The sequence below is a fragment of the Aulonocara stuartgranti genome (genome assembly GCF_965226115.1).
Source record: "Aulonocara stuartgranti genome assembly, chromosome: 10".
Taxonomy (NCBI): domain Eukaryota; kingdom Metazoa; phylum Chordata; class Actinopteri; order Cichliformes; family Cichlidae; genus Aulonocara; species Aulonocara stuartgranti.
The window spans coordinates 21,967,787-21,981,841 of NC_138946.1; the positions used below are offsets into that span (position 1 = coordinate 21,967,787).

At 35.2% G+C, this 14,055-nt stretch overlaps 2 protein-coding genes across 2 annotated transcripts; one reads left to right on the forward strand and one right to left on the reverse strand.

The window, feature by feature from the left end:
- Positions 1–252: 252 nt before the first annotated feature.
- On the forward strand, positions 253–7,001 carry LOC309715532 (thialysine N-epsilon-acetyltransferase-like). Its single transcript, XM_082548731.1, has 6 exons — positions 253–411; positions 572–623; positions 2,804–2,887; positions 3,365–3,466; positions 5,434–5,474; positions 5,643–7,001. Exons 1-6 carry the CDS (start codon positions 349–351, stop codon positions 5,820–5,822), a joined length of 522 nt encoding a protein of 173 aa, XP_082404857.1. The 5' UTR covers positions 253–348; the 3' UTR covers positions 5,823–7,001.
- On the reverse strand, positions 6,685–10,581 carry LOC309715529 (claudin-15-like). The gene is made up of 5 exons (XM_082548728.1): positions 10,230–10,581; positions 8,469–8,633; positions 7,689–7,770; positions 7,464–7,574; positions 6,685–7,368 (listed from the first exon to the last, which is right to left on the reverse strand). Exons 1-5 carry the CDS (start codon positions 10,444–10,446, stop codon positions 7,275–7,277), a joined length of 669 nt encoding a protein of 222 aa, XP_082404854.1. The 5' UTR covers positions 10,447–10,581; the 3' UTR covers positions 6,685–7,274.
- Between the last annotated feature and the right edge of the window lie 3,474 nt (positions 10,582–14,055).

Sequence of the window (14,055 nt, forward strand, 5' to 3'; positions counted from 1 at the left end):
AAGGAGCAGGCGGATATTTTTGTACTTGTACTATTTTAAATGCACGTAAGTGCTCCTAATTGTGCGAAATTTTGTTGTTGGTAGTTGTAAAATGGGGCTCATATAAAGACTTATTGCCTTATCCAAATCGAAAGGCATACAAAACGGTAATAATAATAAAAATCAATCAATCAATCAATAAATAAATAATACATTTTTTAAAGTTCCAAAATTATTTTGACCTTTATTTTGAAGGCGGAAGTATCAAGGCGTAGCCGCTTCCTGTACAGACTTTTTTTTTTTACCGCGTAGCTTTTTTAGAGCTGAAAACTGGCAAAAAAAACCTGAAACTCTGCAATTACTGTAGACATGAATTTCAAAATACGGCGTGCTGCGAAGGAAGACTGCAAAGACATATCGAGGATGATAATGGTGAATTATAGTTAACTTATCTCTGTTTTTCCCACTTCGCAGTACTTTGATAGGGCTCTGTTAAACGTTAGCTCAATATCTGAAATGTTAGATTTTGTTTCCTAATAATTCTCCAGAGTGTGTTTCTCAGTTGACATAACGGTAAAACGGCATTTTTCAGGATTTGGCGATTTATGAAAAGATGCCTGACCAAGTGAAGATTTCGCATGAAGGTAATTCTCCCATTAGTTAAATGTTACGGAAAGTAAAGATTTATTTGTCTAAAAGCATACCGTTTTTTTCTGTATAACTTTTAATGATGACTTTTTAAACCGACTGCAAAAGCATATGTATAATATGATGAACCATTGTTATATAATTTTGTTATATAATGACTGGCAGTCAGACCACAGTCCTTAAATCGAGTGCAGCCATGTTTACACTTAATAAGTAACTAGCAAGGGTTAAACTCCCAACAATCAGATTGTCATACTCAATCATCATTATAAACCCCACTATTAAAAAGTAAGCACTTTAAAATCATTAAACATAAATATCAAAGTTGTGTATTTATTCTTTTTATGATTATATAGTCAGTGGTAACTTCATTGCCCCCAATGGGAAATCGATTTGCAGTATGTCCACACATCAAACAACACAAATAACAAAAAGAGAGAGAACAGTTAAATTGTTTATGGCAGAATATGAAAGAAGGTTTTCTGAGATTGTTGTAGAGAAAACTTTTATTTTCATTTGTTGCCTCAACAGTTTAGGGACACACAACAATAATGCATGTCATGTTTATGTCATATGAAAGAAATGGAATAAGGTATAAACATTCCCAGCTCCAAACAGACCTTTCCAGCACAAATAACTTGGGTGAATTTAATTATTTTCACAGTGTCTGTGTCCCATTTTACTTTTCTCATGAAGCCAGAGAGATTAATGACATAGAACCTGGCAGAATTTAATGTTTTAAAGGTACAGCTAACCACTAGATGTCAATAGATAGCAGACTTCATCAGTTGAGTTGTTTTCATATGCTGCTCAGTTCAAGTGAAAAATCCTAGCTATGGTGGTCGCTGTAGGACAAACAACTCTTGCTGTAGTTCATCTCTGTTGTTACCTCAACTGTCAATATGTTTCCACATTTATTTATGCTGGAGAAGGTTGTAGAACTTGGTGAAAGGAGTTTAAGATGAGTCAATGAGTGAGTGAAACATTTGTCCGATGACAGTGAGAGTTGAGTTGTAGAGCAGTTGATGCTGCTGTAGTGGTGTCTCTTTCCTTTCTCTGATGAAAAAACTATAGGTATGATCCATCATATCTTGATTTTGAAACTTGCCTCCACAGCAGGTGAACATCTAAAAACAAACAAACAAACAAACAAACAAAAACTAACATTATACCAGCTAAAGTTAGGTTAGAGTGTCCTAAAAAGAACACTTTCCCTCTGATAAACAGAGGCTGGCCTCAAAGAATTTCCTGGCCAGTCACTGTATTCAAGATGGCCGGGCAGCATGGTGGCTTCACCAAACCTGATGCCTGTTCTGATGTATTTTTAGCTGATGAATTCCAGGTTTAGAATTGAACTTGGAATTAATCTTCCAGAAAACATTAGTTCGTTAGAAGATGTAATAACACACTAAACAGTATTTATTCATGGGTACAACATTCTTTTTTTTCTTCTTTTTTTGCTGTTAAATAATGTAAAAAAAATAAAGAAATGAGCTTCTTTACCTTTAGTTAAGTTGGTATTTAAAATGTGCTGCCTTGAAGGATGAATTTATATATAACTATAAAATTCATATATTAGATGCAGTTATTAGCTGAAACAATAACTGCAGCTCAGTGAGAACGAGTGGTAATTAGTCCAACAATGATTAACTGAATAAGATTAGGATTAGGTCCCTTAGATATAGGTGTATACGGTCAACTGCAATTCTTCGTGTACTTTTCCCTATCAACTGTCATGCAGCTTCTTTTGAAATACATCCAATCTCTCTTTTATTATAAGATAAAGATAGCTGGATTACTAAGTGTCTTTAAAAAACAAATACAACCAGATTGTTTTGATATCTTGTGTTTTTCTATTGTGCTCAGAAGTTGACGACACACTGTGATCCCAAGCTTGACACAAAAGCATCCTTTTAAGTAAAAGCCTGCTAATACCTTTGGAAAAATTTACAGTAGAGGACTGTCATTCACAACTGGCTTAATAGAGACCCTGATGCTTCTCCTACTCAGAAAATGTTATTGTCACTACTTACTATTAATGAAGAGACAATTTTAAAGAGAATTCAGTTTCTCAAATGTATGTTTTTGATGTTTCTTCTTGTTTGAGAGCTTTTTATTGCTGTTAAAATAGAGATTAAACATGTCTATATGAATAACTTTTTCTTGTGCAATTTAGAGTTAGAGCGCGATGGTTTCTGCCAGAACCCCCTCTTTGAATGCCTCGTTGCAGAAGTACCAGAAGAGCATAAGTCTAATGAGGGTAAATGTTCAATCATGGCCTTTTGTTTTTATTGTAGTCTTCCTTGTCTGCCACACTTGATCTTATCAGTATAATAAAAGGCTTCTGGCCTTGCTGTTTAGATATACATGTCTGACAAATTGTGACTGAACAAGTGTTACCTCATAAATCAACAGTGGCACATGAGGCTATTCTTCCTAAAATTAAGATAAGCATTGTTCTTTCACGTGTTAGAAACAAACATAAACCTTGCTCAGACAAAGCAATGCTGCTAAGTAATTAGGAACTTCCCAGCTCACGTCACCACAGCTGCACAGTCAGCATTAGATTATTTTAGTTTAAATTTAATATCTTTAGTCCTTATTAGCAATAGCGGTCTTTTACATTAGCAGTCCACATAAAAGTGTAGTTTAGTATAAGGAAGTGAGAGGTTTTTCCATGATATTTGTCGTAATGTTTACTTCCCTTTGAAATATTTGCCTCTTTTTGTTCATATAGGATTCACAGTTACCGGGTACGCCCTTTACTTTTACACTTACAGTACATGGAAGGGACGGGCAGTATATTTGGAGGACCTGTATGTGATGCCAAAATTCAGAGGTACAATATTTTTTTTGTGTGTGTGTGTGTGTGTGTATGTGTGTGTACGTATGTATATATATATATATATATGTATGTATATATATATATATATATATATATATATATATATATATATATATATATATATATATATATATATATATATATATATATATTAGGGGTGCAACGATACAAAATTCACGGTTCGGTTCGGTTCGATACTTTGGTGTCACGGTTCGATATTTTTTCGATACAAAATAAAATGTTCATGCCTTTTTAATTTGTCATTTATTAAAATTATAAATATATATTTTAACTCAAAAGTACAGTTTTTAAATTTAACCCTAACCCTTGTGCGTGTTTTTTATTTTGACAGCGAATGCGCACCTGCGGACCACTTATGTGCAGCCCCGGTTATATAGCTCGTCATATTGCAGCCACAGAAATTCTTTTGTCCATGAAACCATAAAGCTGCACTTTCTTTTTGCCTTATAATCTGATTTGTCATAACTTTTCCGTTTTGTGGTAAGCTTTTCTTTGGCTGTCACCTCTTCACCCTGACCCGTCTTATTTGGCTCAGCAGAACTAAAATATATATCCTGCTGCTTTTACACAGGCACTCACATAAGCTCAGCGATTCTCTGCGCGATCAACCTCTCACATGTTTAAGCTTGCTGCGGGAGATTTCACTTGTCATGTTTGCATAGTAAGCTAACGATTGATAAGACTATGTCAGAGGAATTGGTGCACAAATTATCATCACTCACAGATCAGTGCTGTCGCTCTCTATACACAGTTCGCACGATTGCAAAGTGAAAGCAAAAAACAAGCGCAAATTCAAACACGACTTCAATATGTCACATATTGACAGTGGCTCACCGATGCCAATGACATAATTACCCAGCTACATTTCCGAAAGAATGCAAAAGCATTGACATATATTTTTCCTTCCTACAACAGCCCGACGGGCAGGGCAGAGATAGATTTTGGTAGCCCGACTGGAAAAATCGCTAGCCCCGGGACGTCGGGCTAGCGATATTGCGAGCCCTGTATCTGATTGAGGAATCACTCATCTTTGGAAAAGAGAGTTTATTACAGAGAAATGGCTCTTTCCAAAATAAAAGCTATACTATCCGCTTCTTCTGGGCTATATTCTCAGCAGCATATTAAACATATCAGGTCCCCATAAGGAGAATCATGTGCTAACGGCTGTCTAAATGACTCGGGTAAAGTTTGTAGCATGCATGCTTGTTGTTTTTGTCTTTGCACTAGGATGATGTCGGCGTAAATGTGCAGTCGTATTCGTTGTGTTCCCACTAGTGCTTTCAGGTTAACCTCGTTAAAATGACCTTAACGCCACAACACAGCAAATCTCCGTTAACGAGCTACCCCTGATAGCCCCGTGCATGGGGCTAGATGGCCAACACGTTAACGAGCTAACTGTGCTAACACACTAGCTCCCACCCATGTAATTGAGCATTGCGTGGCACATCCAACATACTGTTTTACTTTAGTCCATGACGCGCTTACCTTCAGGGTCATACGTCACATGAAAACCAAAATAGTTCCAAACGCCAGATCTGAATGAGGGTGGGAGAGGTTCAATTTGCCATGTTGCAAGGAGAGCTTAACTTCTGTCTCGCTAGCTTGCCCTGCGCTCTTCCTTCTGACGATGCTGTCTGTGTGGAGCGATCAGTGGATCTGCGCTCGACAGTGCAGCCTAGGCGGAGTAGTCGAACGCAGATTCACTGAGCGCTCCACACAGACAGCATCATCAGAAGGAAAGTTGATAAAATAAATTACAAATGTTGTATTGTTCGATACATATGCGTACCTAACCGAAATCACTGTATCGAACGGTTCAATATCGATACGAATATCGTTGCACCCCTAATAAATAAATATATATATATATATATATATATATATATCTCAATCTAGATGTATTTGTTACTTTATCATGTTTATAATGGTTTCCCCTGTAGGAAATGGCATTGGTACAGCCTTATTGAGCAAAGTTGCAGAGGTAAGACTGTTTTTGTTGTTGTATGGAAAACCTATTTTTTTAATTTGATTTGTTGCATTTGGACGCTTTTGATTTTTTTCTTCTGTTTTGGTTAATATCAGCTGTTTTGTGTTATAGCGAGGTAATAGTGCATGATTAAGAGCAGGACAATTTTTTTTATTTGTTCAGATTGGGAAAAAGAAGCAGTGTGTGCGGCTGCAGTTGTCTGTGCTAAATTGGAACACTCCCTCTCGAGACTTTTATGCTGCTAAAGGAGCTCAGGACCTCACTGTCACTGAAGGCTGGCACGCTATCCGCTTTGATGGACAGAACCTGGACAATTTAGCAAATGAAGCACCTAAAGATTGACAAGAAAACTACGCTCTTTACCCTTCTGTGCAAAATGGTGCTTGTTTTAAAACGTTTTTGGTATTTTTCTCCATAAAACAGCCTTAATTATATCTTGTGTGTGTCCTTGATTTAACAAATTAATTTACAGGGGGCGAAGGATGTGAAATACATATGAATTTAGTATTTTTGATGTGATACGGCTATCCCTTTTGATTTCTTCTTCTATAGACTTGAAATAGTATCGCTCAAAGTCCCATAAACACAGACCCCTGCTAAATAAAACACTGAGTAGCATAAATCAGTGGTTCGGTACATTTTTATGTTTTCATGTACGTTTCTGAGGAACTGAAAACCCAGTGTATTACTTTCACTCTTACAGTGATGCAGCTACTGTGACCAATTAAGTAATGAAAAGGAAGAGATATTAAAACAACCTGTTAAGAATGAGGCTTTTAAGAATGTTAAGAATGCGAATTTTTAAAGTGCTGTACATGACTTTATGCTTTAAATGTTATATTTTAAACTCTTCCTTACATTTAAATTATTTATCACCAATCAGCAAAATGTTTCTTGACTCTCATTGGGTAAACCAAATCCCAGATGTGACATCACAGCTTTCCAGCAGGTTGCAACTGTGAGATACTCCAAAGGTGATTTTTTGTTCCTGGAAGATGGCATTTTTAAAGTGTTGAATCTGTATTATGTGAGAATGTAAAACACAATGTGTCACCAAACTAAAATGGGCATTAAAGAATAAAGTGGGCCCTGAGAAAGTACTGTTGTTAAGTGGGTTATATGACAAGATTTGAGCTCTGAGCTTTTTTTTTTTGTTGTTTTTGTTGATTTAAACATTCAAATGAAAAGCTGCTGTGCAAGCAAGTTCTGTGAATGTCCTTTTTTATTTGACTGTGCAAAGTAGTTAATAATGACAACAACAATGTCACCTGTGCTAAACACCGCTGAGCATCACTAGCAGAAATCATAAACGTGTTAACATTCTCATAATTTAGGGCATTCGATTACTGTGAAATGGTAAATAACTGGTAAATATATAGTAAAAAACCATGCAAAAATCTTGAGAAATGTATAAAATCAACAAAGTGACATGTAAATATACTCTGTGCTTATGATTGTTTCATTCTTTTTACTCAAGTGGCTCCTGCAGAAAAAATAAAAAACCCAAAACAAACAAAAACCGCACTGGCTGAAACCACACGTGTCCTGTTATTGTGATAAATTATGTATGGGACCATTAGAAAACAAAATATACCAACTGTGTGCTTAGTTGGAAGTGTGACTTTTGCATCAAAATTTACTTACTGTAACAGATTTTGTCCTGGAATTGATATTATACTGTCACAGTTTTCATTATGTCCCCTATAAATGATACCAGATTTATTTTTTTTACTCATTGTCTCTTTCAGAAAGATTCTGAAAAGATTCTTACTTTTCCGTCTACACATTAACTTCTTAGACATATGCGTTTCTGTCATAGTTGACAGACTGAGAGGGTGCCACAGTTGATCGCACGTGTCCTCTGGAGGATGGTTGGAGTGGATACGGTCTAAAATACAAAAGGCACGTTTAATTTTATTATATTAATTATACACCTGTTATATGTATAATATCTGGCGAATTAAACTTTTCAGCAACAGTTACATTTTTTCACTGTCAGTCATAATTCCGCAGGAACACAGCAGGCACGAGCCTCCACAAATGGCAAGCGTGCCTGAAGCCCAGCCAATATAAAGCGCCTCTCCAAGCTCATACCTGCAAGACAATAAGATTTATTTATATGACATTTTGATTGTGATATTTATTTAATATTAACAATTTTTAATCTATGTTATGTGCTTTCAGCTGATGCAGATTATATTGACTTACTTTGTCCCTTGGTAAAGAATGTCAAAGAACTGCTGGGTGATGTTTGCTGCGTACCAAGACACGGCAATCATGGTGCAAAGCCCTACAAAATGCAAAAACAAGTTAAATTCACAGAGTAGTGCACATATCTTTATTTAAAAAAAGTCAAGTTTAAAAACATTAGGCCAGTTGTGCAACAAAAATGCTATCTAAATGTTGCATAAGATTTTTTATATTCCTTTTTAAAAACTTTACAAGTTGTAGTTCAGTAAATCATATTAATTATGTAAATTAAAAATATGTTGTTAAATGAAAAATGTATATATCAAATATAGCTTTTTCAAATACAGGGGAAAATACGTTTTGGTCAATGAGATGATCCTATAACTGGGTTCACACACTGTTTTTTTAAATGGGGTAACCAATAGTGCTGTTGAAATGCATAAACTCTTATTAATGACGGTCCTATATCAGCAGGTTTGTTAGCGTAAGGATAACCTTTTGAACTAGTAAACCATTATATAATGGTGATATGATAGCATGTCTTGTGAAAAGTAGAAATCGAACCAGGTATGCTTATATTTAACCAGGTGTTCTGTGCAAACATTCATTTGGGAGTGTGAACTGTCTTAAATCTGTCACATGACTTTATGGAGGCTAGGTTGCATTTCTCAAATTGTAAGTCTGGTTCAAATAATCAGGCAAAAATTTCACATGTAAACACTAAAATGCTTGTTTTAAATGAAAGTTTTTTTTCATTCCTTTTTTTCATAGATCTTTCATCCACCCCCAAGTCTTTACCTTGCAGTAAAAAAAACACTCCTCCAACTGCAGCAATCTTCCCCTTTAGAACATAGTTTTCTCCACCTATTTTCGAGCACTTCATTCCTACAAGCGTAGCCACCAGGCCAAACGACCCAAACACAATTGAAGCAATCATCAGTGCTCGAGAGGCCTGAATGTAGCCTGTGTGCAAATAAAAGACAGAATAACATATTGATTTATACGTTTGTGTACCGTATGGTTATATCTAAATAAGTAACAAAGATTTAAGCAGTAAGTTGGTAAGAACTTTAGAAAAAACTTTTTTTGTTTGTTTCTATTAAGCTTCATATAAAAAATTCTTGCCCTCAGATTTTCATTTGTTTCACATTTCAGTGAGAGGCTCCACCTTGAATCTCACAGGACAGACACAATGATATGAGTTGATTAAGTTCAGGCAGACCACAAATATTTTCAAATTATTCCACATTTCACAACTGATAAAATAGTCAGCAAATTGTAAAAGTATCTGTTGTTTCAGAGAACAGGAAATGTTTATCCTTTCAGGTCTAGGCAGATCTTGTGACCGGGCTGTACAGCCCATCTTGGGTCTTTTTTTAGTACCAATCAACCAGAATACATAGTATAGAAATGTGTGCCTCAGGATTGTAGGCAAGACTGATAACTGTTTGAGTACTACAAAACTCTTTCTCTTTGGATCACTTTGATATGGTGAATATTTATATGTCACTTCGCATAACTTGATTCTTAAACAGTAACTTAAGAAATACAAACCAAAGTAGATGCTAATTGCTAAATGGGCATTGATTAATTATAATTCAGTCAAAGTTTTTATTGCATTTGTTTTTTTCTGGATTTTCTATTGCAGTTACTCTGTTCACCAGTACTTAGTACAGTAGAAATTTCCAGACAAGTAAACAACCGACACACCCTGAACAAGTAAAATGTTGATGAAAACATTCATAAAAAGGATCAACCTTTTTTACCGTTGTAAAGACTGTTTAATTATTTGTTATTAAGGATTTTTTTAAAGTCCTCTGTTATAAGAGCTGATTTTTACAACATAGTTTAAGATGGTTTCAGATAAAATCTTACTTGGAAAGTCTTGGGCTTGAGTAGCTAAGCCAGATGAATCCTTAATTGATTAATTAATAAGTACTTAACTTAATAAAACTAAAAAACAAAACAAGAACATTTATGTGTTGACCACATACCAAGCAAAGATGGGAAATCACGGCAATAATTAACGCCTGTAGAGTCAGTTGCGCAGGACATCCAGAGGTTTTCATTGTTGATGGGGTGAGATAACATTACCATCAACTGTAAATTCCTTCCAGTATCGATTTGGAAGGGCGACCCTGATCATTATCCAACTGTGAAAGCCCAGAAATGAAGCAAAAGCTTCCACTATTGGGTTTATAACGAAAAATAGACGTAAACGTTCATCTCCAAACTATGTACCCACACAATCTTGAAGTTGTTAGCCACTGAGCCTCAATGTGTCAGAAAATTTTCCTGCTAAGATACTACAAAAAGTACAAATTAATAATTAATTCCAGCTCACCCACTCAACATTCCCTTTATTCTGAGTTCTATTCAAACTTTTCAAAGACTCAAAATGTTACCCAACTTACGGGGCCACAGAGAGGTGCTTACCAATGTCTATAGATTTAAAGCTACATGTCACCTTTTGCCATTTGCTTTAAGTCCTGTGCCAATGTTATTAACTATTTATTGATGGGATTCAAGCCATGCTTTGGCTCCTCAAACTTTACTTACCTGGAAGAGCAAAAAGGGATGGAAAGTCACGACAATTATAGTTCCCCGTTGAATCACTTGCACAAGACATCCATAGGTTCTCATAGAGATTAGAAGTTAATATAACACTGCCGTCTTGACTGGATTCCCTCCAGTGCTGATCTTCTAGTGTTATAAGAGTCAATATCCAACTAACAAAACCTAGAAAAAGTGCTACGACTTCAATGAGCGTGTTCATCTTGGCAGTAATTTTTATTAATAATTAGTAGAAGTAATAATAATTGGAGGAGCTCTAGTTGCGACTTCAGTATCTGATACACATTTTGGGAATGTGAGAACTGACTCAGGATTTTTTTTCCTCATGCACTGGTACCTGGACTAATATCCGCATTGCTTTATAGCCTGTAGCTACAATATAAGTGTGCTAATCCCGCCCAAAATACATGACATTACACATGGTAGGCAAGTTGCCATAGAAATGTGAGTAAACAAGGAGCATGTTCATAAAACATTAACTGTTTGTATTATTAAGAATGTTTTGCAGCAGTTCCAGTTTTTTGTTAATCTCTGAATCTTGTCTTTCTGTCTGTGTCCTGTTTCTGAGGAGTTGGTAACTTTCAATTTTAATGAGGCTATTTCAAGTTCCATGGGCAAATACTTAGGGGGGAAATGCTGAATTAACAGTAAAGCAAACACTTGAAGCTGCTTAGGTGATTTATAAAGGACAGAAAAGTATCTTTTTGCGGCACTAGTTAAACATTAACAATTTTGCAGCAGGAAAAAAGACCTGTTTAAATTCCTAACATTTATAAATACTTTTTTTAAGTGATACAGCATATCGATCCAACAATGTCTGTTCTGTTGAAAGATTAGCTTGAAAAAGTGCAGAGCTGTCACCTAAAAGAATCTGCACAAAGGCCTGACTGCTACAACTCAACCTTGTAATTCATTAGTGTCTACACATGAGAAAAAATGTATGGAAATGTAAAAAAGTCCAGAATTTATCTATACTGTACAATATATATGAAATGTATGTTTGTTTTAAATTAATTTTTTGCACGTGCAAATCTCCCTGACTGTCCCTCAGAATGAATGGTGATGTGTTTACCATCTTTGACTCAAGCAATTCTTAGTTTCTAAGAAACTTCAAATCACCCCTTAAAGTCTGTATCTTATCAAATGGGAATTCTCTTTTAATGCCAGCAATCAAAAGCATAGTTCAAAGTACTGTCATATACTTATAGTACTGAAGAGGAATTACACTTTTAATGTTTTGTTAATCTTTTATCTCCCTGCCCTCCTCTCTATAAATTTAAATACTGATTTACTTGTGTCCGCACTGACCTCTTTGCTTAAAGGGAAAATTGAACTGAATTAGACAAGTAGCCGGACTTGATGTTTAAAATCAACCCTAACTCTAATCCCTTCATTTTCTTATTCAAGACAAAATAATTCAAGATACAATTTTATTTTTATTATTTCAACGATTTTAAGTGAAGGTGTTAAATTTCACCTAGTTATAGCAAGTTAATTTACTGCAAGCGTTGCATATCCCTTTCACGTTTCAGCTGTAATTACTGGATATGTGCCACGCTTTTGTACCCCTGGCTTTCAACTCTGCTCCAAATGTTGTTTCACTGTCAATGTTTTTAAATCCAAGTTAGCTTCTAGGCAGGGTTCCTATTCCACACCGTTCCTAGAAGAGATCTATAAATGTCATAAAGAAGTAGTCAATGAGGAGCAGCACAACCATTCAGTTAATGACAAAACTACTGATAAGGTGTAAACGAGACATTCCTTAACTTTATTTCTGGATGATTATTTTACATCTAAATATAGCCAAAATCAAAGCATAGTCATTGTTTCTGACTTGTGTATGGGTGTGTGGTGATTTATATCTGGTACATTGTGGTTATCTAATGATTAATTGACCTGTAATTAATAAGCTGCATTGCACAGATTGTTCCATGCTTCTCCATAGCTAGCCGCGCCAGCCACCATCTACTATTAGTAATATACTGACATATGGATGAATCTGCTCTGAAACGGTTTGCTTTGCTTCAAGTAAACTAGTAGGTAAGGAAGTAAATTCATTTATAAAGAAATTTTGCATAGAAGATGTGACTGTAACAGTAGCTTCTGCACAAAATTCGCTTGAGACTATCTGATTTTCTTTGATTGTCTATTTAAATGACTTTCATAATTGAAAATATTACTTAACTGAAGAAAACTTTTGAAAATATCCCCTGTTTCAATTTTAGACGATGATTCATATGTGGTTTGGTAATGTAGTAAATTCAGCAAAAGCCATTTAACAATGCAGCATATTTAAACCTCGGTCAGGTTTTGTGTGCTGAAGGTAGCAGAAATTTGATGAAGTAACTGCGTCAGTACTGGTTTTACTAGTACGGTACTCGACATTTCCCCATCCCTCTCTTTCTCTTTCTCTCTCGCACATTTTTTTTTTTTTCCACAGGCAATCACCATAACCAGACAGCATGTGTGTCTGCGTGTGGGTGCACTTGTTTGTTGATTAATTGCTAAACTTATGACAGCACAAAACTTCCAACATAGTGGTAGGTTCATCGTCCTGTCAAGCAACATTTGCTATGTAAAATTAAAGTTACAGGGTGATTGATTTTAAATTTCTTTCTCTGTACAAGGTTAAATTGCCTCTGAAATACGTATATTCCAAAACTTATAGCAAAAATTGTGGAAAATTTGCATGTTAAGGTAACACGCAATCCATTTCAGGAGCATTACATTGCAAGATAGAACAACAATTAATAATACATGAATTTCCAATTATCTTGTAAAATATCACATAGTTGAAGTAATCAAAAGCAGAACATACCTGTTTGTTTGTTTTTGTTTTTTAATGAAACAAGAACTTTTCACGAGGCTTAATTAGAAAGGAAAGTTATGGCAGCGGTTTTTAAAATATACCTTCTCAATACCATAGTTTTTAATTTTGTACAAAAGAATAGAATGTTCCAGTTGTGAAATTTTAAAGTAACATAGTTAAATAGTTTATAAAGAACAAAGAAAAACTGAGATACAAATACAGTACTATTGCCTTAAAAGTACTGCCCAGACAATGAGCGGCTCTAGTGGAGATCTGCACTCTCTGAGTACTTCTGGTCTTTCTCTTTTATATTGAATTGTTCACAAACAATTGTTTTGTTTTTTTTACATTTTTGATAGTTACTTGTCCTCAATAAATGGTAAGCTGCATTAACTGTTAGCTTTTGCATGTTCTCTCTCTGTTTTGTGTTTTGTTTTTTTTCTTCTTCATCTTCATCGGTGTCCTCTTGACCGAAAACATGCGAGTTTGGTTAATTGGATGGATAAGCATGGATTTTCATTAGAAGGAAAATCAATTATTCGTATCCTGCGTTAATCAAGGTAAATGCAACAGGAAAAAAGCATTTGAGTTTCAGAAATGTAGATAAAATAATTGATAATCTGTTGCTGTAGGGTTTGATTAAAACATCAAAAAGAAAACAGATTTATTGCAGGTTTGTTCGGGGAACACGTCATCATGTCATGATTTTCATCATTATCAGATGGTTAATAATTTATTTCAATAATTACGCAGAATGGTGTAATTAAGGTCAGTATCAGTAAGAAACGTGTTCAACTCGAGACAAACAAGATAAATGTCCTTCAATAACATACTGTTCTGACCAACAGTGAGTCATTCACTTTTTTCAACTATTCTAGAAAATCCTTGTCTTTCTTTTCTCAGTAAGAACAAGCCGCCTCTTTGTAGAAGTGAATAAATAATCAGTGAAATGTCAACACAGTTTTGCTGCAGCTGGTAAACGTGCAATGAAATTTAATCTGC

Excerpts from the sequence above, each read along its gene's own strand:
- LOC309715532 (XM_082548731.1), top strand. The coding sequence starts at position 349 with ATGAATTTCAAAATACGGCGTGCTGCGAAGGAAGACTGCAAAGACATA. Across the intron at positions 2,888-3,364 it reads AGAGCATAAGTCTAATGAGG|GATTCACAGTTACCGGGTAC; the intron begins GTAAATGTTCAA and ends TTGTTCATATAG. Across the intron at positions 3,467-5,433 it reads TGTGATGCCAAAATTCAGAG|GAAATGGCATTGGTACAGCC; the intron begins GTACAATATTTT and ends TTTCCCCTGTAG.
- LOC309715529 (XM_082548728.1), bottom strand. The coding sequence starts at position 10,446 with ATGAACACGCTCATTGAAGTCGTAGCACTTTTTCTAGGTTTTGTTAGT. Across the intron at positions 8,634-10,229 it reads ATCCCTTTTTGCTCTTCCAG|GCTACATTCAGGCCTCTCGA; the intron begins GTAAGTAAAGTT and ends ATTTGCACACAG. Across the intron at positions 7,575-7,688 it reads ATTCTTTACCAAGGGACAAA|GTATGAGCTTGGAGAGGCGC; the intron begins GTAAGTCAATAT and ends ATTGTCTTGCAG.